The sequence below is a fragment of the Oncorhynchus mykiss genome, chromosome 30 (genome assembly GCF_057628025.1).
Source record: "Oncorhynchus mykiss isolate SJ-2025 chromosome 30, ASM5762802v1, whole genome shotgun sequence".
Taxonomy (NCBI): Eukaryota; Metazoa; Chordata; class Actinopteri; order Salmoniformes; family Salmonidae; genus Oncorhynchus; species Oncorhynchus mykiss.
Window position 1 is genome coordinate 14875042 of NC_143051.1, and position 22376 is coordinate 14897417.

The following is a 22376-nucleotide window of genomic DNA, read 5'->3' on the forward strand; positions in this document are numbered from 1 at the left end:
ACCCTGGTATCTTTTAATTATGACAATCTCTGTGCAATCCTTCTCCGTCTCATCCTAGGTATCTGATTCTGTATGGGAAGCATGCCATAGACATGATGGCCAGCAGTGAGGACAGCCTTCGTCTCGCCTGGCTAGCAGAGACATTTTCCTCTATGGTTGTCTCAGATGGACAGGGTGGAGGAGAGGAGGTGGGGATCAGTTTGCGCTCGGCTGTAGGTCTGATCAGGAGTGTTAACCCTGGGGTGAGGAGTGAGAAAGTGGAACACCGGTTTAAGGAGCTCCATCGTGTCAAGGAGAGGATGAATGGGGCCAGGACATCTGGAGTTGGAACTGTGGCTGAAGCAAAGGTTGGGGCTTCAGTTGTAGCTGTGATTGGCTCAGGAGCTGGCGATGAGGATAGGGCTCCAGCTGTGACTGAAGTTGAGGAAAGGGATGGGGGTGAATCTGGAGCTGGGACTGGAGCAAACGCAGACAACAGAAGAGGAGGGATAGAGGACAGGGTAACCAAGGAGGAGTTCATTGAGGTCTTTCACGACCTTTGCACCCGACCGGAGATCTACTTCCTGCTGGTGCAATTCTCTAGCAACAAGGAGTACTTGGATACCAAGGATCTAATGAGGTTCCTGGAGGTTGAGCAGGGCATGACTCAGGTAAGGATGGTGAAGAGGACCACTTTTCTGTTCTGCCAGTAGGACTGTTTCAATGGGTTTTCTGTTCTGCCAGTAGGACAGTTTCAATGGGTTCTGTTCTGCCAGTAGGACAGTTTCAATGGGTTTTCTGTTCTGCCAGTAGAACAATTTCATGGGTTTTCTGTTCTACCAGTAAGACTGTTTCAGTGGGTTTTCTGTTCTGCCAGTAGGACAGTTTCAATGGGTTTTCTGTTCTGCCAGTAGGACAGTTTCAATGGGTTTTCTGTTCTGCCAGTAGGACAGTTTCAATGGGTTTTCTGTTCTACCAGTAGGACAGTTTCAATGGGTTTTCTGTTCTGCCAGTAGGACAGTTTCAATGGGTTTTCTGTTCTACCAGTAGGACAGTTTCAATGGGGTTTCTGTTCTGCCAGTAGGACAGTTTCAATGGGTTTTCTGTTCTGCCAGTAGGACAGTTTCAATGGGTTTTCTGTTCTGCCAGTAGGACAGTTTCAATGGATTTTCTGTTCTGCCAGTAGGACAGTTTCAATGGGTTTTCTGTTCTACCAGTAGGACAGTTTCAATGGGGTTTCTGTTCTGTCAGTAGGACAGTTTCAATGGGTTTTCTGTTCTGCCAGCAGGACAGTTTCAATGAGTTTTCTGTTCTGCCAGTAGGACAGTTTCAATGGGTTTTCTGTTCTGCCAGTAGGACAGTTTCAATGGGTTTTCTGTTCTGCCAGTAGGACAGTTTCAATGGGTTTTCTGTTCTGCCAGTAGGACAGTTTCAATGGGTTTTCTGTTCTGCCAGTAAGAGTGTTTCAATGGGTTTTCTGTTCTGCCAGTAGGACAGTTTCAATGGGTTCTGTTCTGCCAGTAGGACAGTTTCAATGGGTTTTCTGTTCTGCCAGTAGAACAATTTCATGGGTTTTCTGTTCTACCAGTAGGACAGTTTCAATGGGTTTTCTGTTCTGCCAGTAGGACAGTTTCAATGGGTTTTCTGTTCTGCCAGTAGGACAGTTTCAATGGGTTTTCTGTTCTGCCAGTAGGACAGTTTCAATGGGTTTTCTGTTCTGCCAGTAGGACAGTTTCAATGGGTTTTCTGTTCTACCAGTAGGACAGTTTCAATGGGTTTTCTGTTCTGCCAGTAGGACAGTTTCAATGGGTTTTCTGTTCTGTCAGTAGGACAGTTTCAATGGGTTTTCTGTTCTGCCAGTAGGACAGTTTCAATGAGTTTTCTGTTCTGCCAGTAGGACAGTTTCAATGGGTTTTCTGTTCTGCCAGTAGGACAGTTTCAATGGGTTTTCTGTTCTGCCAGTAGGACAGTTTCAATGGGTTTTCTGTTCTGCCAGTAGGACAGTTTCAATGGGTTTTCTGTTCTGCCAGTAAGACTGTTTCAGTGGGTTTTCTGTTCTGTCAGTAGGACAGTTTCAATGAGTTTTCTGTTCTGCCAGTAAGACAGTTTCAGTGGGTTCTCTGTTCTGCCAGTAAGACTGTTTCAGTGGGTTCTCTGTTCTGCCAGTAAGACTGTTTCAGTGGGTTTTCTGTTCTGCCAGTAAGACTGTTTCAGTGGGTTCTCTATTCTGCCAGTAAGACTGTTTCAGTGGGTTTTCTGTTCTGCCAGTAAGACTGTTTCAGTGGGTTCTCTGTTCTGCCAGTAAGACTGTTTCAGTGGGTTTTCTGTTCTGCCAGTAAGACTGTTTCAATGGGTTTTCTGTTCTGCCAGTAGGACAGTTTCAATGGGTTTTCTGTTCTGCCAGTAGGACAGTTTCAGTGGGTTTTCTGTTCTGCCAGTAGGACAGTTTCAATGAGTTTTCTGTTCTGCCAGTAAGACTGTTTCAGTGGGTTTTCTGTTCTGCCAGTAAGACTGTTTCAATGGGTTTTCTGTTCTGCCAGTAGGACAGTTTCAGTGGGTTCTCTGTTCTGTCAGTAAGACTGTTTCAATGGGTTTTCTGTTCTGCCAGTAGGACCGTTTCAGTGGGTTCTCTGTTCTGCCAGTAAGACTGTTTCAATGGGTTTTCTGTTCTGCCAGTAGGACAGTTTCAATGGGTTTTCTGTTCTGCCAGTAGGACAGTTTCAGTGGGTTTTCTGTTCTGCCAGTAGGACAGTTTCAATGAGTTTTCTGTTCTGCCAGTAAGACTGTTTCAGTGGGTTTTCTGTTCTGCCAGTAAGACTGTTTCAATGGGTTTTCTGTTCTGCCAGTAGGACAGTTTCAGTGGGTTCTCTGTTCTGTCAGTAAGACTGTTTCAATGGGTTTTCTGTTCTGCCAGTAGGACAGTTTCAGTGGGTTCTCTGTTCTGCCAGTAAGACTGTTTCAATGGGTTTTCTGTTCTGCCAGTAGGACAGTTTCAATGGGTTTTCTGTTCTGCCAGTAGGACTGTTTCAATGGGTTTTCTGTTCTGCCAGTAAGACTGTTTCAATGGGTTTTCTGTTCTGCCAGTAGGACTGTTTCAGTGGGTTTTCTGTTCTACCAGTAAGACTGTTTCAATGGGTTTTCTGTTCTGCCAGTAGGACAGTTTCAGTGGGTTCTCTCCCCTTTTCTCTCTTTTTCTCTTCTATTGTCCCTCTTAGCTCTGTCTAGCTGATAAGAAATAAAGTAGACAGTTGTCGATTTAGAAATACAAGTAACAATTTCACTTCAAGAGATGCTCATTTCTCTGTTCTCTTCTGCCCTCCGTGTCTAGGTGACTGAAGACACCAGTCTGGAGCTCATCCAATCCCACGAGCCGTCGGAGGAGGGACGTCGCCAAGGCTGCCTCTCATTGGACGGTTTCACCAGATATCTCACCTCCCTGGAGTGCCACCTGTTTGACCCGGAGCACAGCCAGGTGTGCCAGGACATGAGCCAGCCCTTATCCCACTACTACATCAACTCCTCCCACAACACCTACCTCATCGAGGACCAGTTCAAGGGGCCCGCTGACATCACCGGCTATATCCGCGCTTTAAAGATGGGCTGCAGGTGTGTGGAAGTGGATGTCTGGGATGGCCCTAGCGACGAACCCATGGTTTATACCAGTCACACCCTCACCTCGCCCGTCAAGTTCCACTGTGTCCTGGATGTGATCGGCCGTTTTGCGTTCGAGGCTTCGGAGTTTCCACTGATCCTGTGTGTGGAGAACCACTGCTCCCCCTGCCAGCAGAGAGTCATGCTCCAGCACCTGAGGAGGATACTAGGGGAGAGGTTGTACACGAAGCCTCTCAGGGAAGGGGAGGTGTACCTGCCCTCGCCTAATGCCCTGAGGGGCAAGATCCTGTTGAAGGGGCAGAAGTTGGAGGAGGGATGCGGGGGGGCGGAGGGGGACGTGACTGACGAAGACGAGGGGGCGGAGATGTGCCAGAGGATGAAGGCTGGTAACAGTGGAGAAGGAGCGGGGGAGGGGGGGCAGAAAGGTGGAGGGGGTGGTGGTACTAGTAGCATTAAATCCCTGACCCCTCCTACTACCCCTAAACGGTTCCAGCTCCTAAAGGAGCTCTCTGACTTGGTGACTCTGTGCAAGTCAGTACGTTTTACAGACTTCCAGATGTCGTTCTCTATCCAGAAACCCTGGGAGCTCTGCTCGTTCAATGAGACCCTAGCTTTGCGCTGCGCCAGCGAGCGCCCAGGAGACTTTGTCAACTACAACAAGCGCTTCCTGTCGCGGGTCTACCCAAGCGCCATGCGCATCGACTCCAGCAACATGAACCCACAGGACCTGTGGAAGTGCGGTTGCCAGATTGTGGCTTTGAACTACCAGACGCCCGGGTTGATGATGGACCTTAACATCGCCTGGTTCCGCCAAAACGGGAATTGTGGGTACGTGCTGCGACCCGCCATCATGCGACAGGAGGTGTCGTATTTCAGCGCTGATACAAGAGACTCTGTGCCGGGTGTGTCCCCTCAGCTGCTCCATGTCAAGGTGAGTGGCTAGCAGATAGACAGCAGTGTTTATTTACATCTGTTTAATGGAGGCTCCTATTCACTGCCTGGCTTGTTGGCTCCTTAATGGTTGAATGGTATTGGTTCCATTATTCAGTACACTTCTCTTAGTGGTTGAATGGTATTGGTTCCATTATTCAGTACACTTCTCTTAGTGGTTGAATGGTATTGGTTCCATTATTCAGTACACTTCTCTTAGTGGTTGAATGGTATTGATTCAGTTATTCAGTACACTTCTCTTAGTGGTTGAATGGTATTGGTTCAGTTATTCAGTACACTTCTCTTAGTGGTTGAATGGTATTGGTTCCATTATTCAGTACACTTCTCTTAGTGGTTGAATGGTATTGGTTCAGTTATTCAGTACACTTCTCTTAGTGGTTGAATGGTATTGGTTCCATTATTCAGTACACTTCTCTTAGTGGTTGAATGGTATTGGTTCCATTATTCAGTACACTTCTCTTAGTGGTTGAATGGTATTGGTTCAGTTATTCAGTACACTTCTCTTAGTGGTTGAATGGTATTGGTTCCATTATTCAGTACACTTCTCTTAGTGGTTGAATGGTATTGGTTCCATTATTCAGTACACTTCTCTTAGTGGTTGAATGGTATTGGTTCCATTATTCAGTACACTTCTCTTAGTGGTTGAATGGTATTGATTCAGTTATTCAGTACACTTCTCTTAGTGGTTGAATGGTATTGGTTCCATTATTCAGTACACTTCTCTTAGTGGTTGAATGGTATTGGTTCAGTTATTCAGTACACTTCTCTTAGTGGTTGAATGGTATTGGTTCCATTATTCAGTACACTTCTCTTAGTGGTTGAATGGTATTGATTCAGTTATTCAGTACACTTCTCTTAGTGGTTGAATGGTATTGGTTCAGTTATTCAGTACACTTCTCTTAGTGGTTGAATGGTATTGATTCAGTTATTCAGTACACTTCTCTTAGTGGTTGAATGGTATTGGTTCAGTTATTCAGTACACTTCTCTTAGTGGTTGAATGGTATTGGTTCAGTTATTCAGTACACTTCTCTTAGTGGTTGAATGGTATTGATTCCATTATTCAGTACACCTGCATCAATCAAACAAATAAAATAAATCAATCAATAAACCGGATCCATCCATGCAGGTGATCAGTGGTCAGAACCTGCCCCGTCCGAAGGGTTCTGGAGCTAAAGGAGATGTGGTGGACCCGTACGTCTACGTGGAGATCCACGGTATCCCTGCCGACTGTGCCGAGCGCCGCACCCGCACGGTGATGCAGAACGGAGACAACCCCATCTTTGACGAGAGCTTTGAGTTCCAGATCAACCTGCCAGAGCTGGCCATGGTGCGCTTCGTGGTGCTGGATGACGAATTCATAGGGGACGAGTTCATAGGTTAGTAGTGGAGGGAGGGCGAAGGTCAGCTCTGCACTGACTGCTAGTCCGGTGTCCAGTCTGCTTTTGGTTGAGCTTGTCTGAAGCCAATAAATATTTGATTTGATACTACAACAACCTTTCAGCCATGTGAAGATTATTGCTAGCTCACAAGCAAGTATCACTAGCTAAGATAAAGAACACTTGGTAGCAGTTAAAGAGTGAGTGAACATCCACTATCTTCTCATGGTCATTTCATTGTCTAACACTCTTGTACATCATTTGTAATCCCCCGTTTTACCACAGGTCAGTACACCATTCCCCTGGAGTGCCTACAGCCAGGCTACCGGCACATACCATTACAGTCACTGATGGGGGAGGACCTCCCGTACGCCATGCTGTTCGTCCATGTGGCCCTCACCAACCGGAGAGGAGGGGGAAAGCCCTACAAGCGGGGGCTGTCTGTGCGGAAGGCGAGGCGAGGGAGGGACTATGCTGCACTCCGGGACCTGGGGATCAAAGAAGTGGACGAGGTTTTCAAAATGGCCGGCCCGCAACTGAAGGAGGCCACGGACCTGCGGGAGAACATGCAGGTGAGGCGGAAGGATAAACAGTAATTTATCAATCACAATTTTCACATTTCATGACTGAAATGCCTGTATACCTGTATTCACAACAGATGATGTCTAACTCAGAATGGTAGATTGAAACCTCTATGGGTTGGGTTCATCTCAGTGATCACTAAACGATGACCATAAAGATGGCTGATCATTCCTCCAGAGACATCAACTGACTTGCCTAGTTAAATAAAGGTTCAATAAAAAAAACAGACATCAACAGGTTGAGACTGAGTGGTGGTGGCAGAGTGGCCTGATCTCTGAAGATCTGCTTTAGACTGACAGGTTATGGTAAGCTGATGGTAAGGTGATGGTCCCTGTAAGTGTAACAGTATAGCTTCCGCCCCTCTCTTCACCCCTACCTGGGCTCGAACCAGGGACCCTCTGCACACAGACAACAGTCACCCTTGAAGCATCGTTACCCATCACACCACAAAAGCCACAGCCCTTGCTGAGCAAGGGGAACAACTCCTTCAAGGTCTCAGAGCAAGTGATGATTGAAACGCTATTAGCACGCACCACCGCTAACTAGCTAGCCATTTCACATCGGTTACATAAGCATTTAGTCTGGCTGTCTAAGTGATGTTAAGGACCTCTGTGTTTAGGCTGGAGATACCTGGGATTCATGCTATGAGTCATCAGACTATGATGCCACCCTGATGTAGTAGACTGATGCACTAATGCAAAGAGGCCATGAACACACTCACACACTCTCTCTCACACACACAGTCTTGAAACACACACACACACACTCTCTCTCACACACACAGTCTTGAAACACACACACACACACACACACACACAGTCTTGAAACACACACACACACACTCTCTCACACACACAGTCTTGAAACACACACACACACACACACACACACACACACACACACACACACTCTCTCACACACACAGTCTTGAAACACACACACACACACCTAAACAGAAGTAAACACTGAAGGCAAGCACCATGACATCATGAAGATATTTTTTTTTTTAAATCTATATTGTAAAAATGTATGTGATTTATTGGTCATAATTTAATGTTAGGGTTAGGCATTAGAGTTAACAGTGTGGTTAAGGTTAGGGTTAGGCATTAGAGTTAACAGTGTGGTTAGGGTTAGGCATTAGAGTTAACAGTGTGGTTAAGGTTAGGGTTAGGCATTAGAGTTAACAGTGTGGTTAGGGTTAGGCATTAGAGTTAACAGTGTGGTTAAGGTTAGGCATTAGAGTTAACAGTGTGGTTAAGGTTAGGGTTAGGCATAGAGTTAACAGTGTGGTTAAGGTTAGGGTTAGGCATTAGAGTTAACAGTGTGGTTAAGGTTAGGGTTCGGCATTAAAGTTAACAGTGTGGTTAAGGTTAGGGTTAGGCATTAGAGTTAACAGTGTGGTTAATGTTAGGGTTAGGCATTAGAGTTAACAGTGTGGTTAAGGTTAGGGTTAGGCATTAGAGTTAACAGTGTGGTTAAGGTTAGGGTTAGGCATTAGAGTTAACAGTGTGGTTAAGGTTAGGCATTAGAGTTAACAGTGTGGTTAAGGTTAGGGTTAGGCATTAGAGTTAACAGTGTGGTTAAGGTTAGGGTTAGGCATTAGAGTTAACAGTGTGGTTAAGGTTAGGGTTAGGCATTAGAGTTAACAGTGTGGTTAAGGTTAGGGTTAGGCATTATAGTTAACAGTGTGGTTAAGGTTAGGGTTAGGCATTAGAGTTAACAGTGTGGTTAGGGTTAGGCATTAGAGTTAACAGTGTGGTTAAGGTTAGGCATTAGAGTTAACAGTGTGGTTAAGGTTAGGGTTAGGCATTAGAGTTAACAGTGTGGTTAAGGTTAGGGTTAGGCATTAGAGTTAACAGTGTGGTTAAGGTTAGGGTTCGGCATTAGAGTTAACAGTGTGGTTAAGGTTAGGGTTAGGCATTAGAGTTAACAGTGTGGTTAATGTTAGGGTTAGGCATTAGAGTTAACAGTGTGGTTAAGGTTAGGGTTAGGCATTAGAGTTAACAGTGTGGTTAAGGTTAGGGTTAGGCATTAGAGTTAACAGTGTGGTTAAGGTTAGGGTTAGGCATTAGAGTTAACAGTGTGGTTAATGTTAGGGTTAGGCATTAGAGTTAACAGTGTGGTTAGGCATTAGAGTTAACAGTGTGGTTAAGGTTAGGGTTAGGCATTAGAGTTAACAGTGTGGTTAAGGTTAGGGTTAGGCATTAGAGTTAACAGTGTGGTTAAGGTTAGGGTTAGGCATTAGAGTTAACAGTGTGGTTAGGGTTAGGCATTAGAGTTAACAGTGTGGTTAGGGTTAGGCATTAGAGTTAACAGTGTGGTTAAGGTTAGGCATTAGAGTTAACAGTGTGGTTAAGGTTAGGGTTAGGCATTAGAGTTAACAGTGTGGTTAAGGTTAGGGTTAGGCATTAGAGTTAAGTGTGGTTAAGGTTAGGGTTAGGCATAGAGTTAACAGTGTGGTTAAGGTTAGGGTTAGGCATTAGAGTTAACAGTGTGGTTAAGGTTAGGGTTAGGCATTAGAGTTAACAGTGTGGTTAAGGTTAGGGTTAGGCATTAGAGTTAACAGTGTGGTTAATGTTAGGGTTAGGCATTAGAGTTAACAGTGTGGTTAGGCATTAGAGTTAACAGTGTGGTTAGGGTTAGGCATTAGAGTTAACAGTGTGGTTAGGGTTAGGCATTAGAGTTAACAGTGTGGTTAAGGTTAGGGTTAGGCATTAGAGTTAACAGTGTGGTTAAGGTTAGGGTTAGGCATTAGAGTTAACAGTGTGGTTAAGGTTAGGGTTAGGCATTAGAGTTAACAGTGTGGTTAAGGTTAGGGTTAGGCATTAGAGTTAACAGTGTGGTTAAGGTTAGGCATTAGAGTTAACAGTGTGGTTAAGGTTAGGGTTAGGCATTAGAGTTAACAGTGTGGTTAGGGTTAGACATTAGAGTTAACAGTGTGGTTAAGGTTAGGGTTAGGCATTAGAGTTAACAGTGTGGTTAAGGTTAGGCATTAGAGTTAACAGTGTGGTTTAGGTTAGGCATTAGAGTTAACAGTGTGGTTAGGGTTAGATTTCATGATGAAAAACACTAACCTGTGCTGTTCAATAAAACTGATTGGATTTTAGTGGTTCAATGACCCCAATAAACCATGAATTCAATAGTAGGACAGTGATACGGTGGCTTTGTGGTTGTCACGTTAACCATCTCCCAATAAAGCTTCTCTAATTCAATCAGATGTTCTCAGTGATGGTATCCCAGGAAACCATGTCACAGTTTGTTCCATGATTAAACCACAGCAACTAATCGCTTAGTAGAGGATTACAGTATGATCCACAGAACACTACATCACTAATACAGGACAAGCAGTATATGTGTGTCTGTGTGTGTGTTTTTATATAGCTGTGTGAGTGTGTGTTTTGCATAAACCCCCCGACCCTCTGTATCTCTCTCTGTCCCTGTAGAACTCGGTGGCAGTGTTCAGGGAGCTGTGTGGGGTGTCAGCGGTGGCTAATCTCATGCAGTGTGTATTGGCCCTGGGATCCCGTGTGGTGGGGGCCGATGGGGACCCCCTGATGCTCTTTGAGCTGAGGGAGCAGTACCCCTCCATGGAGCCCCAAGGGCCCCTGCCGGACGTCCTACGCAGGGTGGTCTCCACCTACGAAACGGTGAGGATCAATCAAACCTAGTCAATCCTTCACATTTTATTTATGTAGCGCTTTGGGTTTCCATTGAGAATAGTTGTGCAGGTTATAAGTTGATTGATTCTTTGACTTGTTTTTAACCTCTTTCTCTACTTCCCTCTCTCTCCCTGCCACCATGACACTGATTCAATTTAAAAGTGATTACTTTCGTAGACGCCCCCAAAGTAGAATGTGTGTGTGTGTGTGCTCTTTGCAAGTGCATCCTCATTCCTGATGAATCAGAGTGAGGGAGAGTTCACCATGTCTTCACGGGAGATAACGATGCCTCTTTTCATTCCATTTTGAATAATGATAAAAAATCTCAACGTGAAAAAATGTGACACTTTCATTTAGTGTGGGTCATTTTTCAATGTTAAACAAGCGCAAAGAAATTTCCAGTTGAGAAATTGATGTGTTTGTATGTGTTGCACATGTATGCGTGCTTCTGTGTGTGTGTGTGTGATTTGAGAGTGATCCTCATTCCTGATGAATCAGTGAGGGAGAGCTCACCATGGCCCTGAATAGCATTAGCATAAATGAGCATCTTATTTCGCTAAGTGGATCTCATGCCTTCACTTGAATGCTTGGGGGAGAAATGAATGGGAGGAAGCTGTGTGTGTGGGGGAGATCTGGACAGACCCCTAGGAGCAGTAGTGTTCATCCTCATTTGTCGAACACCAGACTCACAAAGTGCGGTCGTGTCCTAAAAGGCATTGCAGCGAGAAGTGTTTAGTTAATCAGACGTGGGGTCTTAATCTCTCCGGGGTTATTAATTAAATGTTTGTTATTTTGATGTGTGTGTGTGTGTGTGTGAATAATAGACTGATCTTGTGTACTCTGTCTACAGATGATCCAGGCGAGCAGAGCAGTGATGGAGCTGTCAGACGGAGTCTACGACAGGATCCTACAGATACAGACAACAGGTGAGAGAGAGAGAGACCATATTAGAGACACATATTTCCCTCAGATTACACAGACCCACAAAGAAATTGAAAACAAATCCAATTTTGTTAAATATCTATTGGGTGAAATACCACAGTAGAATCAACTTACAACCAATGTAGAATCTGAACCCACACAAACACCCATAGAGAAATGCACCAAACAAATAGGTGTAGGACCTTAGCAATCTTCGCTGCACAGCCTCCTGAATGTAATTCTATGAGCCCATCTATCTCCTTCATCTGCGTCAAGCATAGCCTTGTGTAACAATTGCTTAACACTATGTTTAAGCTTAAACTCTATTGGACCAGTTAGGTTCTCTATTGGAGCAGTTGGGTTCTCTACTGGACCAGTTGGGTTCTCTACTGGACCAGTTGGGTTCTCTACTGGACCAGTTGGGTTCTCTATTGTACCAGTTGGGTTTTATATTGGACCAGTTGGGTTCTCTACTGGACCAGTTGGCTTCTCTACTGGACCAGTTGGGTTCTCTACTGGACCAGTTGGGTTCTCTACTGGACCAGTTGGGTTCTCTACTGGACCAGTTGGGTTCTCTACTGGACCAGTTGGGTTCTCTACTGGACCAGTTGGGTTCTCTACTGGACCAGTTGGGTTCTCTATTGGACCAGTTGGGTTCTCTATTGGACCAGTTGGGTTCTCTATTGGACCAGTTGGGTTCTCTATTGGACCAGTTGGGTTCTCTACTGGACCAGTTGGGTTCTCTACTGGACCAGTTGGGTTCTCTATTGGACCAGTTGGGTTCTCTATTGGACCAGTTGGGTTCTCTATTGGACCAGTTGGGTTCTCTACTGGACCAGTTGGGTTCTATATTGGACCAGTTGGGTTCTCTATTGGACCAGTTGGGTTCTCTACTGGAGCAGTAGGGAGAAATGAAAACCACACAACTGAATAATTTAGGAAACGAATGCCTGCTTGTATTTAGTAAATAACCATACTTACAGAAAATGAATCACCTTGAGTAAATATTGATGTGAAATTTGTTCAATGAGCTGAATGTGAATGAAAAACATCAATAACACTTAGATACAGTATCAGCCATATGTCCTGCCTATAGTTTACTAGGATGCACCCAGCTCTATCTTAATCTGAGGGTCTCTCAGATTTCAATGTTCAATAGCAATACAATAAACATGAATCCACAGGAAAAACCCAACCCAATTCACAAATACTGACTTATAAACCTCTATGAGATGGAATTAAATGTGAGTGACAGTTCCTAACAATCAACACTGTCAGGTGTTTAAGTGTAGCATGTGCTTATAACAATCCCACTGCAATGATGTCTTGCAAGAAAAGTCCCACCACAACGTAGTATGGCAGTGCAAATTCAGTGTTCTCCAAGGAAAACAAATCTTCTTATTGATGTCCTGGGTTCGGGCGGCTCGCCATCCTTGGTGGAACTAAATCCATACTCAAAAAAAACCTGACCAAATCCTGGCGTCAATCTTTCCCTCATTCCCCTCACAGTCTGTATAGATACGTGTTAATATCCAGTTCTCTCTGTTCAGTTCAGTTTTATACAACTTCTCACAAATTGAAACTTTTTCTTCCATGGAATAGCGGAAGATCTGCACATTCCGTTCAAGCTTTTTTTTCAGAACTATGGCACCAACTTGTGTATAATGTGAGTTTTTAGTAGAGCGACTTAGAGAATACTGAGTTTTGATTGGCTCAAAATAAACTGCTCGACATACAGCTTCTCACAGCTGATTTGTAATAGCTGTCGACTTAACCATATCAATAGCAATATAGTATAATATGATTGGTTACTGGAATCTCACTAGTAACGGTAAGTATTCAACATTAGTTGACCTGCGTTACACCTGCTATTGAGAAAGTCTGTCTTCTCGACGGCCTATGTGCACAGTGCCCACAAAATGAGGTGGAAACTGAGCTGCACTTCCTAACCTTCTGCCAAATGTATGACCATATTAGAGACACATATCACACAGACCCACAAATATTTTGAAAAACATACCCAATTTTGATCAACTCCGATATCTATTGGGTGAAATTCCACAGTGTGCCATCACAGCAGCGATATATGTGACCTGTTGCCACAAGAAAAGGGCAACCAGTGAAGAACACAAACCATTGTAAATACAACCTATATATGTTTATTTATTTTCCCTTTTGTACTTTAACTATTTGCACACATGACATTTTAAATGTCTTTATTCTTTTGGAACTTCTGTGAGTGTAATGTTTACTGTAAATTTTTGTATTGTTAATTTCACATTTGTTTATTATCTATTTCACTTGCTTTGGCAATGTAAACATATGTTTCCCATGCCTATAAAGCCCTTAAATTGAATTGAGAGAGAGAGAGGCAGGCCTCATCACGTGACTCAAAGCAACATCAACAGTGATGAAATTGGAGTTGGCTATGACCAGTGATCTGACTCCAGGTCAGCAGTCCGGTAGTCGTGTGAAAGACTTGCCTAGAGGCCCTGCCCACCGACTCTCCTGCTAAGACCTCATCAACAACAGCCTGAAGCCTTTAGTCTGCTGAGACTTCCATGGTTGTCTCAAATGGCACCTTATTCCCTATATAGTGCACTACTTTTGACCAGAGTCCTATGGGCCATTTGGAACGCACCCCATGTCTCTACCTCATCCATCACAGGAACTATTTTCATCTTGGCTCTGAGGGAGATTTGTCCATATGTTAATATTAGATGAGTTTATTTATTGACTGAGTTCTTGATTTATGTAGTTTGTGTTGGCGTAAGCTCTGAGTACAGGTCAATAATCAGTTTATCCTCCCCAAGTCTCATCCTTAACCAATAGGGATGGAAATACAAAACTGACCTTAGATCAGTCTCGTGGTGTAACTTGGCGGAGCAAGGTTTGTTTACCCTGCAGTGACTGCTTGCTGGGCATCATGGGACGGCTGACAACTTGGCATCAATCACATAATACCCCATAATGACAAAGTGAAAACAGGTTTTTAGAAATAAAAAAAAACATACCTTATTTACGTAAGTATTCAGACCCTTTGCTATGGGACTCAAAATTGAGCTCAGGTGCATCCTGTTTCTATTGATCGTCCTTGATATTTCTACAACTTCATTGGAGTCCACCTGTGGTTAATTTTATTGATTGGACATGATTTGGAAAGGCACACACCTGTCTATATCATTCTTAAATGGAAGAAGTTTGGAACCACCTGGACTTTGGCTGCCCGACCAAACTGAGCAATCAGGGGATAAGGGTCTTGGTCAGGGAGGTGACCAAGAACCTGATGGTCACTGAGTTCCTCTGTGGAAATGGGAGAAAGCTCCAGAAGGACAACCATCTCTGCAGCACTCCACCAATCAGGCCTTTATGGTAGAGTGTCCAGATGGATGCCACTCCTCATTAAAAAGCACATGCCCACTTGGATTTTTCCAAAAAACACAAAGCACTCTCAGACCATGAGAAACAAGATTCTCTGGTCTGATGAAACCAAGATTGAATTCTTTGGCCGGAATGCCAAGCATCACATCTGGAGGAAACCTGGCACCATCCCTACGGTGAAGCATAGTGGTGGCAGCATCATGCTGTGGGGATGTTTTTCAGTGGCAGGGAATGGGAGTCTCGTCAGGATTGCGGGAAAGATGAACGGAGCAAAGTACAGAGAGATCCTTGATGAAAACCTGCTCCAGAGTGCTCAGGACCTCAGACTGGGTTGAAGGTTCACCTTCAAACAGGACAACGACCGTAAGCACACGGGCAAGACAATGCAGGAGTGGCTTCAGGACAAGTCTCTGAATGTCCTCGAGCAGCCCAGCCAGAGCCCGGACTTGAACCTGATAAAAACATCTGGAGAGACCTGAAAATAGCTGTGCATCGACGCTCCCCATCCAACCTGAAAGAGCCTGAGAGGATCTGCAGAGAAGAATGGGAGAAACTCCCCAAATACAGGTGTGGCAAGCTTGTAACATCATACCCAAGAAGACTCAAAATCAATTTTATTTCTGTAGCCCTTCTAAAATCAGCTGATACCTCAAAGTGCTGTACAGAATCCCAGCCTAAAACCCCAAACAGCAAGCAATGCAGGTGTAGAAGCACGGTGGCTAGGAAAAACTCCCTAGAAAGGCCAAAACCTAGGACGAAACCAGGCTATGAGGGGTGGCCAGTCCTCTTCTGGCTGTGCCGGGTGGAGATAACAGAACATGGCCAAGATGTTCAAATGTTCATAAATGACCAGCATGGTCAAGTAATAATAATCACAGTAGTTGTCAAGGGTGCAACAAGTCAGCATCTCAGGAGTAAATGTCAGTTGGCTTTTCATAGCAGATCATTAAGAGTCTCTCTACAGCTCCTGCTGTCTCTAGAGAGTTGAAAACAGCAGGTCTGGGACAGGTCGCACGTCCGGTGAACAGGTCAGGGTTCCATAGCCGCAGGCAGAACAGTTGAAACTGGAGCAGCAGCACAGCCAGGTGGACTGGGGACAGCAAGGAGTCATCATGCCAGGTAGTCCTGAGGCATGGTCCTAGGGCTCAGGTCCTTCGAGAGAGAGAAAGAAAGAGAGAATTAGAGAGAGCATACTTAAATTCACACAGGATACCGGATAAGACAGGAGAAGTACTCCAGATATAACAAACTGACCCTAGCCCCCCGACACACAAACTACTGCAGCATAAATACTGGAGGCTGAGACAGGAGGGGTCAGGAGACACTGTGCCCCATTCGATGATACCCCCGGACAGGGCCAAACAGGAAGGATATAACCACACCCACTTTGCCAAAGTACAGCCCCCACACCACTAGAGGGATATCTTCAACCACCAACTTACCATCTTGAGACAAGGCCGAGTATAGCCCACAAAGATCTCCGCCACGGCACAACCCAACGGGGGGCGCCAACCCAGACAGGAAGATCATGTCAGTGACACAACCCACTCAAGTGACGCACCCCTCCTAGGGACGGCATGAAAGAGCACCAGTAAGCCAGTGACTCAGCCCCTGTAATAGGGTTAGAGGCAGAGAATCCCAGTGGAGAGATGGGAACCGGCCAGGCAGAGACAGCAAGGGCGGTTTGTTGTTCCAGTGCCTTTCCGTTCACCTTCACACTCCTGGGCCAGACTACACTCAAATCATATGACCCATATGAGTCTTCAGTAAAGACTTAAGGTTGAGACCGAGTCTGCGTCTCTCGCACGGGTAGGCAGAAGATTCCATAAAAATGGAGCTCTATAGGAGAAACTCAACGCTGTAATCTCTACCAAAGAGTAAAAGGTCTGTATACTTATGCAAGTGTGATATTTCAACAACAAAAAATGCCAACAATTCTAAAAAACAGATATTGCTTTGTCATTGTGTGTAGATTGATGAGGGGGAACTGCATTCGCACCCCTTGACTTTTTCCACATGTTGTGTTACAGCCTGAATTTAAAATGACATTGAGGTTTTGTCACTGGTCTACACCATTAGTCAAAATGTTTACAAATTCATTTGAAATGAAAAGCTGAAATGTCTTCAGTCAGTAAGTATTCAACCCCTTTGTTATGGTAAGCCTAAATATGTTCACAAGCAAAAATGTGCTTAACAAGTCACATAATACATTTTTCATGGACTCACTGTGTGCAATAATAGTGTTTAACATGATTTTTGAATGACTACCTCATCTCTGTACCCCACACATACAAGTATCTGTAAGGTCCTTCACTTGAGCAGTGAATTCAACCACAAAGACCAGGGAGGTTTTCCAATGCCTCGCAAAGCAGGGCAACTAGTGGTAGATGGGTAAAAACATGTAAAAGCAGACACTGAATATCGCTTTGAGCAAAATGAAGTGATTAATTACACTTTGGATGATGTATCAATGCACTCAGTCACTACAAAGATACAGGCGTCCTTCCAAACTCCGTTCCCGGAGAGGAAGGAAACTGCTCAGGGATTTCACCATGAGGCCAATGGTGACTTTAGTTACAGAGTTTAATGGCTGTGAAAGGAGAAAACTGAGGAAGGATCAACAACATTGTAGTTACTCCACAATAATTCCCTCTGTCAATTAGGTTAAAGACGTATAGCCTGTACAGAATAAAAATATTACATAACATGCATCTTGTTTGCAACAAAGCAGTAATACTGCAATACATGTGCCAAAGCAATTAACTTGTTGTCCTGAATACAAAGTGTTATGTTTGGGGCAAATTCAATACAGCACATTACTGAGTACCACTCTTAATATTTTCAAGCATAGTGGTGGCTGCATCATGTTATGGGTATGCTTTAATCATTAAAGAATGGGAGTTTAAGGATAAAAAAATAAACGGAATGGAGCTAAGCACAGGAAAAATCCTAGAGGAAAACCTGGTTCAGTCTACTTTCCACCAGACAATAGGAGGCGAATTCACGTTTCAGCAGGACAATAACCTAAAACACAAGGCCAACTCTACACTGAAGTAGCCTACCAAGAAGCTGGTGAATGTTCCTGAGTGGCGGAGTTACATTTGACATGAAAATATACATCAAGACCTGAAAATGGCTGTCTAGTAATGGTCAACAACCAACTTGACAGAAGAATTATGGGCAAATGTTGCACAATTCAATTGTCTTAGAGACTTACCCAGAAAGACTCACAGCTGTGATCACCGCCAAATGTGATTCTATCATGTATTGACTCAGGGGGTTGAATACTTATCTAATGAAGATAGTGTTTTATTTTCCATACATTTTTACAAAATGTTAGAATTTTTCTTCCACTTTGATTAGTATTTTGTGTAGATCATAGACAAAACATGACATTCATTTGAATCCCACTTTGTAATGCAACTAAATGTGGAAAAATGCAAAGGATGTGAATACTTTCTGAAGGCTCTGTAGATTAGTGTTTGTATTTATTATGGATCCACATTAGCTGTTGCCAAGGCAGCAGCTAGTCTTCATAGGGTCCTGCAAAATTAAGGCAGTTTATGCAATTTTAAAATATTACAATACATTCACAACACACTGTGTGCCCTCAGGCCCCTACTCCTCCACTACCACATAACTACAGTACAAAATCCATGTGTACGTGTGTGTATAGTGCGTATGTTATCATCTGTGTGTGTATGCATGTGTCTGTGTTTGTGTTGCTTCACAGTCCCCGTTGTTCCATAAGGCTTAGAGAGAGAGCGAGAGATATATGAATGGCTTAATAGCTAGAGGAGAGATGACAAGTTTGATAAATGGATGTATTTCAGAGTGGAAGACCGGTGATAGAAAATGGAGTGATTATGTAGATATGGTAAAAACACCCCAGAGTCTGCTCCCAGTCTCCTCCCAGTCTCCTCTCAGAGATTTTATCCCAGAGTCTGCTCCCAGTCTCCTCTCAGAGATTTTTATCTCAGCTCACCTGAGTTCAACCCTTTATTCTCAGATAAATATGAAAAATGAAAATTGTGTGTTTGTGTCAAATCAAATAATGTTATTTGTCACATGCTTCGTAAACACCAGGTCTAGAGGAACAGTGAAATGGGTCCTTTTCCAACAATAGAGAAACGAGGGATAAATACAGTGTAAAACGAATAACCAGTAAAAATACCATGGCTATATACAGGGAGTACCAGTACCGAGTTGATGTGCAGGGGTACGAGGTCATTGAGGTAGATACAGTATGTACATAGCGGTAAAGTGACTAGGCAACAGGACAGAGAGACAGTAGCAGCATGTGTGTGTAAGTCCAGTTTATGTGGATAGAGTCCAAGCAAGAGAGTTAGTGGAAGAAAGGTTCAATGCAGGTAGTCCGGGAGCCATTTTATTAGCTATTTAGCAGACTTGTTTAGCAGCCTTATGGCTTGGGGGTAGAAGCTGTTCAAGGCTTTTGTTGGTTCCAGACTAGGTGCATTGGTACTGCTTGCCATGTGGTAGCAGAGAGAACAGCCTATGGCTTGGGTGGCTGGAATCTTGACAATTTTTGAGCCTTCCTTGACACCGCCTGGTATAGATGGCCAGGAGCTCGGTACTTTTTTAGGGGGGGGGGGGGGGGGGGTTTGGATGTTTGGGCAGTATCAGGCAGAGTTCTGGCCAGTGCCGATGTTCTCTCTCTCCATTCTGTCGGTTCCACTCGGTTACACAGGGAAATGGAACGTTTACAACATGCACACAACGGAATGCCCTGGCACTCAAGCCTCGTCGCCTAGCAACTGCACTGGCAGGCAGGCAGGCAGCCAATGTTGTGTGTGTGTGTAATGTATATATTAAATTCTGCGTAATTGTGTACTAGTGAATGTTGAAGTTAGTGAGTTGTTTTTGTGTGTGTGTGTGAGTGAGAGAGAGAAAATTTAAGTAAGTTGAGTAAATTGAGTTGTGTTCAGGTCTGTGTTGGCGGTGGTGTTGCTCAGGATGCTGTGTTTAAAAGTCCCCTCAGATGATCCCTGGTTTTGACTAGATGGTATACAGCTATGGACGGAAGGTACTTTACGTAGCAGGTTAGGTTAGGTTCCCTTACAGCGCGAGCTCTGCGTTAACCCACTTCTTAGTCTCCATGGAGATGGTGACAGAGTGTGACAGTGTCCCGGGGCAGACAGAGAAAGTGACAACACCACACATACTCAATCTGGCCAGAGGGAAGAGAGGACAAGGAGTCTGCCTGTCACTCTTGAATCTCTTGTTCTCTTTCCCCATCTATCGCTCTTTAATTGAGGCCAGGATTAAACCAAAGGCACATTGTAGAAAGGCACATTTCACTGTAGACAATGCAGAGATTGCATTCACGGATAAACACTGTAGATTTCGGGTCAACCGTAAAACTACCTTTAAAAGTTAAAAAATCAATGCACTTTCTTATTCTTGTATTCAGATCTCTTAACTCTCTACCTTTCTCTGTGTAGTGTAATAGACTGGTTTAGACTTGATCGTTCAATCACAAATACCAGACACTACCAAACCACAGACCTGAGCCGGACTTGAACCTTGGTTAAGACCTGGAGAGGTTGACAAAGAGGGAAAGGTTCAACATTGCTAATAAGTGTGTGTCGTCCCCTAGCCATGAAGTTCCATGAGACGTTGCATTCCATTGCAGTGAAGGAGGGGCTTAAGGATCGTAAGGTCACCAGAGCTGTGGAGAGTTTCAGCTGGAACATCACCATATTGAAGGTGACTCTACACACAGTCACGCACAGCAGACCAAACACAACATCACCATACTGAAGGTGACTCTACACAAAGTCACGCACAGCAGACCAAACACAACATCACCATACTGAAGGTGACTCTACACACAGTCACGCACAGCAGACCAAACACAACATCACCATACTGAAGGTGACTCTACACAAAGTCACGCACAGCAGACCAAACACAACATCACCATATTGAAGGTGACTCTACACACAGTCACGCACAGCAGACCAAACACAACATCACCATACTGAAGGTGACTCTACACAAAGTCACGCACAGCAGACCAAACACAACATCACCATATTGAAGGTGACTCTACACACACACTGTCACGCACAGCAGACCAAACACAACCACAGAACAGTGCCAGTCCGTTTCCATATTAGCCAACTCCGACAAACAGCTCGCTCTCCTATCCTCCCTTCTCCCACTCTCTCTCTCAGGGGCAGGCAGACCTTCTGAAACGGGCTATGACGGAGGTGCAGGAGAACATGAAGCAGGTACACTATGCTGCCCTGACGTCTAACCTTAGTAAGGGTGTGACAGGAGAGGCGACCCGCCCCCGACGCAGCCTGGACACCATCCAGGAGAGAGCTACCACTCCGGCTAGAGGTTCCCCTTAGGTACAGGTCTAGGACCAGCTTACCCACCTCAAATTATATATTAAATCAAAACAGGGGAAATGTCAAATCTGACCTTAGATCAGTTTCTAAGGGCACCGTCATCCTTCTGAGGATCGGCAGGTTGGCCAGAACTGACAACCAAGTTGCTACGCACACTCAAAAGTGAATGGCTCCTTCTGCATCTAACCCGGTTAGGGGCTGTTGGAGTTTAGTTGGCCATTCTCTCCACACAACGATGAAGAGAAGGAAGATGGACTAAAACAATGAAAGAAAAATACTCCTGTTATACCACTGTCAGGAGGGAGGAGTAACGTCGAAGACACTGGAGACAGGAATGTGGAGAGGAATGAAGTCAGACAATCAGAATGGCCTGTCCCTGAATGTTGCTGGAAATATGTTTTTAATCCTACTCTCTGTGAAGTGTTTGTTCTTTTTGTAGCTGGATTCAATCTGTATCGCCGAGTTATCGATGAAGATCCGTTCAATCTGTATCTCCGAGTTATCGATGAAGATCCGTTCAATCTGTATCTCCGAGTTATCGATGAAGATCCGTTTTAAAATGTTTGAGCCGACATACAGTATGAAGCGACCGCGGGAAAATTGACTTTAATTGTTGATCGCGCTATAAAAGCGTCTCTTCAGCACTATGGATTGAATGGAGTCCTTGTTTTTTGTTGGGGGGAGTGGAGGGCTTTCAGGGCGATCAAAACTACAGAACAATGTGAAACTGAATGAGACCGAAGTGATAACTTACGTGTGGGAGGAGGCTGATTCAGAATGTGTGAATTGTGACTGCTACCAATAAAATATGCTATTTAGCAGACACGTTTATCCAAAGCGACTTACAGTAGTGCATGCATACATTTTGTTTTTGTATGGGTGGCCTCAGCGGGAATCAAACCTACGATCCTGAAGTTGCAAACACCAACTGAGACACTTCAGCTTCTCCGGGTACAGAGGAACAAAATAATGTAGACGTGTACAGAGTAGAATGGGAATCCCCATTCATGTCAATTATGCCGTAATGTACGTGTCTGTCTGCAGGTTCACTCCCTTGTACTTGACTGATGAATTAAGGGTGCTGATTAGTAAGGAACTCCTCACCTGTGGATATTGGTGGGATAGGGTTAATGACTCAACTGTATGATCAAAAACAGTATTTCAAGTACTCCTTCCATAGCACCTTGACCAATGCTTTTCTAGGTAGTTGTGTCACACTTCACATTATTATCCTCATTCTGTAAAATGTTACTGGATTTTTACAAAATGGTGACTTCCGATAATAAAATAAAAAAACATTCCTGACACTGATGTCCTCCATGGTATACCGTCAGATAGCGTGACGAATCAGTCTGCACTGAGCATCACGTAGACTCCACCTGTCGGAAGACAATTGTTGTCCTCTTGAAAACCTGGATGCTGTAGGATGATTCCTTGTTTTGTGGTAAATTGACATCAATATCTCCTTCAAACCATAACCAGAACCAACCAGTAAGCAAATAAACCAGTCACTTCAAATCATAAAACCCTGTTTTTT

The 22376-nt window shown here is 44.3% G+C and overlaps 1 protein-coding gene across 1 annotated transcript in view; it reads left to right on the top strand.

Annotated features, from left to right (window-relative positions):
• LOC110487981 (inactive phospholipase C-like protein 2) overlaps window positions 1-22365 on the top strand; it is a 54541-nt gene extending 32176 nt beyond the window's left edge. Inside the window, exons 5-12 of the mRNA XM_036971598.2 lie at window positions 59-650; window positions 3308-4522; window positions 5670-5919; window positions 6205-6491; window positions 9945-10148; window positions 11011-11086; window positions 20080-20189; window positions 20660-22365. Coding sequence (XP_036827493.1) covers window positions 59-650; window positions 3308-4522; window positions 5670-5919; window positions 6205-6491; window positions 9945-10148; window positions 11011-11086; window positions 20080-20189; window positions 20660-20839 — 2914 coding nt within the window. The 3' untranslated portion in view covers window positions 20840-22365. The remainder of the gene's footprint in view (window positions 1-58; window positions 651-3307; window positions 4523-5669; window positions 5920-6204; window positions 6492-9944; window positions 10149-11010; window positions 11087-20079; window positions 20190-20659) is intronic.
• The last annotated feature ends 11 nt before the right edge of the window (window positions 22366-22376 follow it).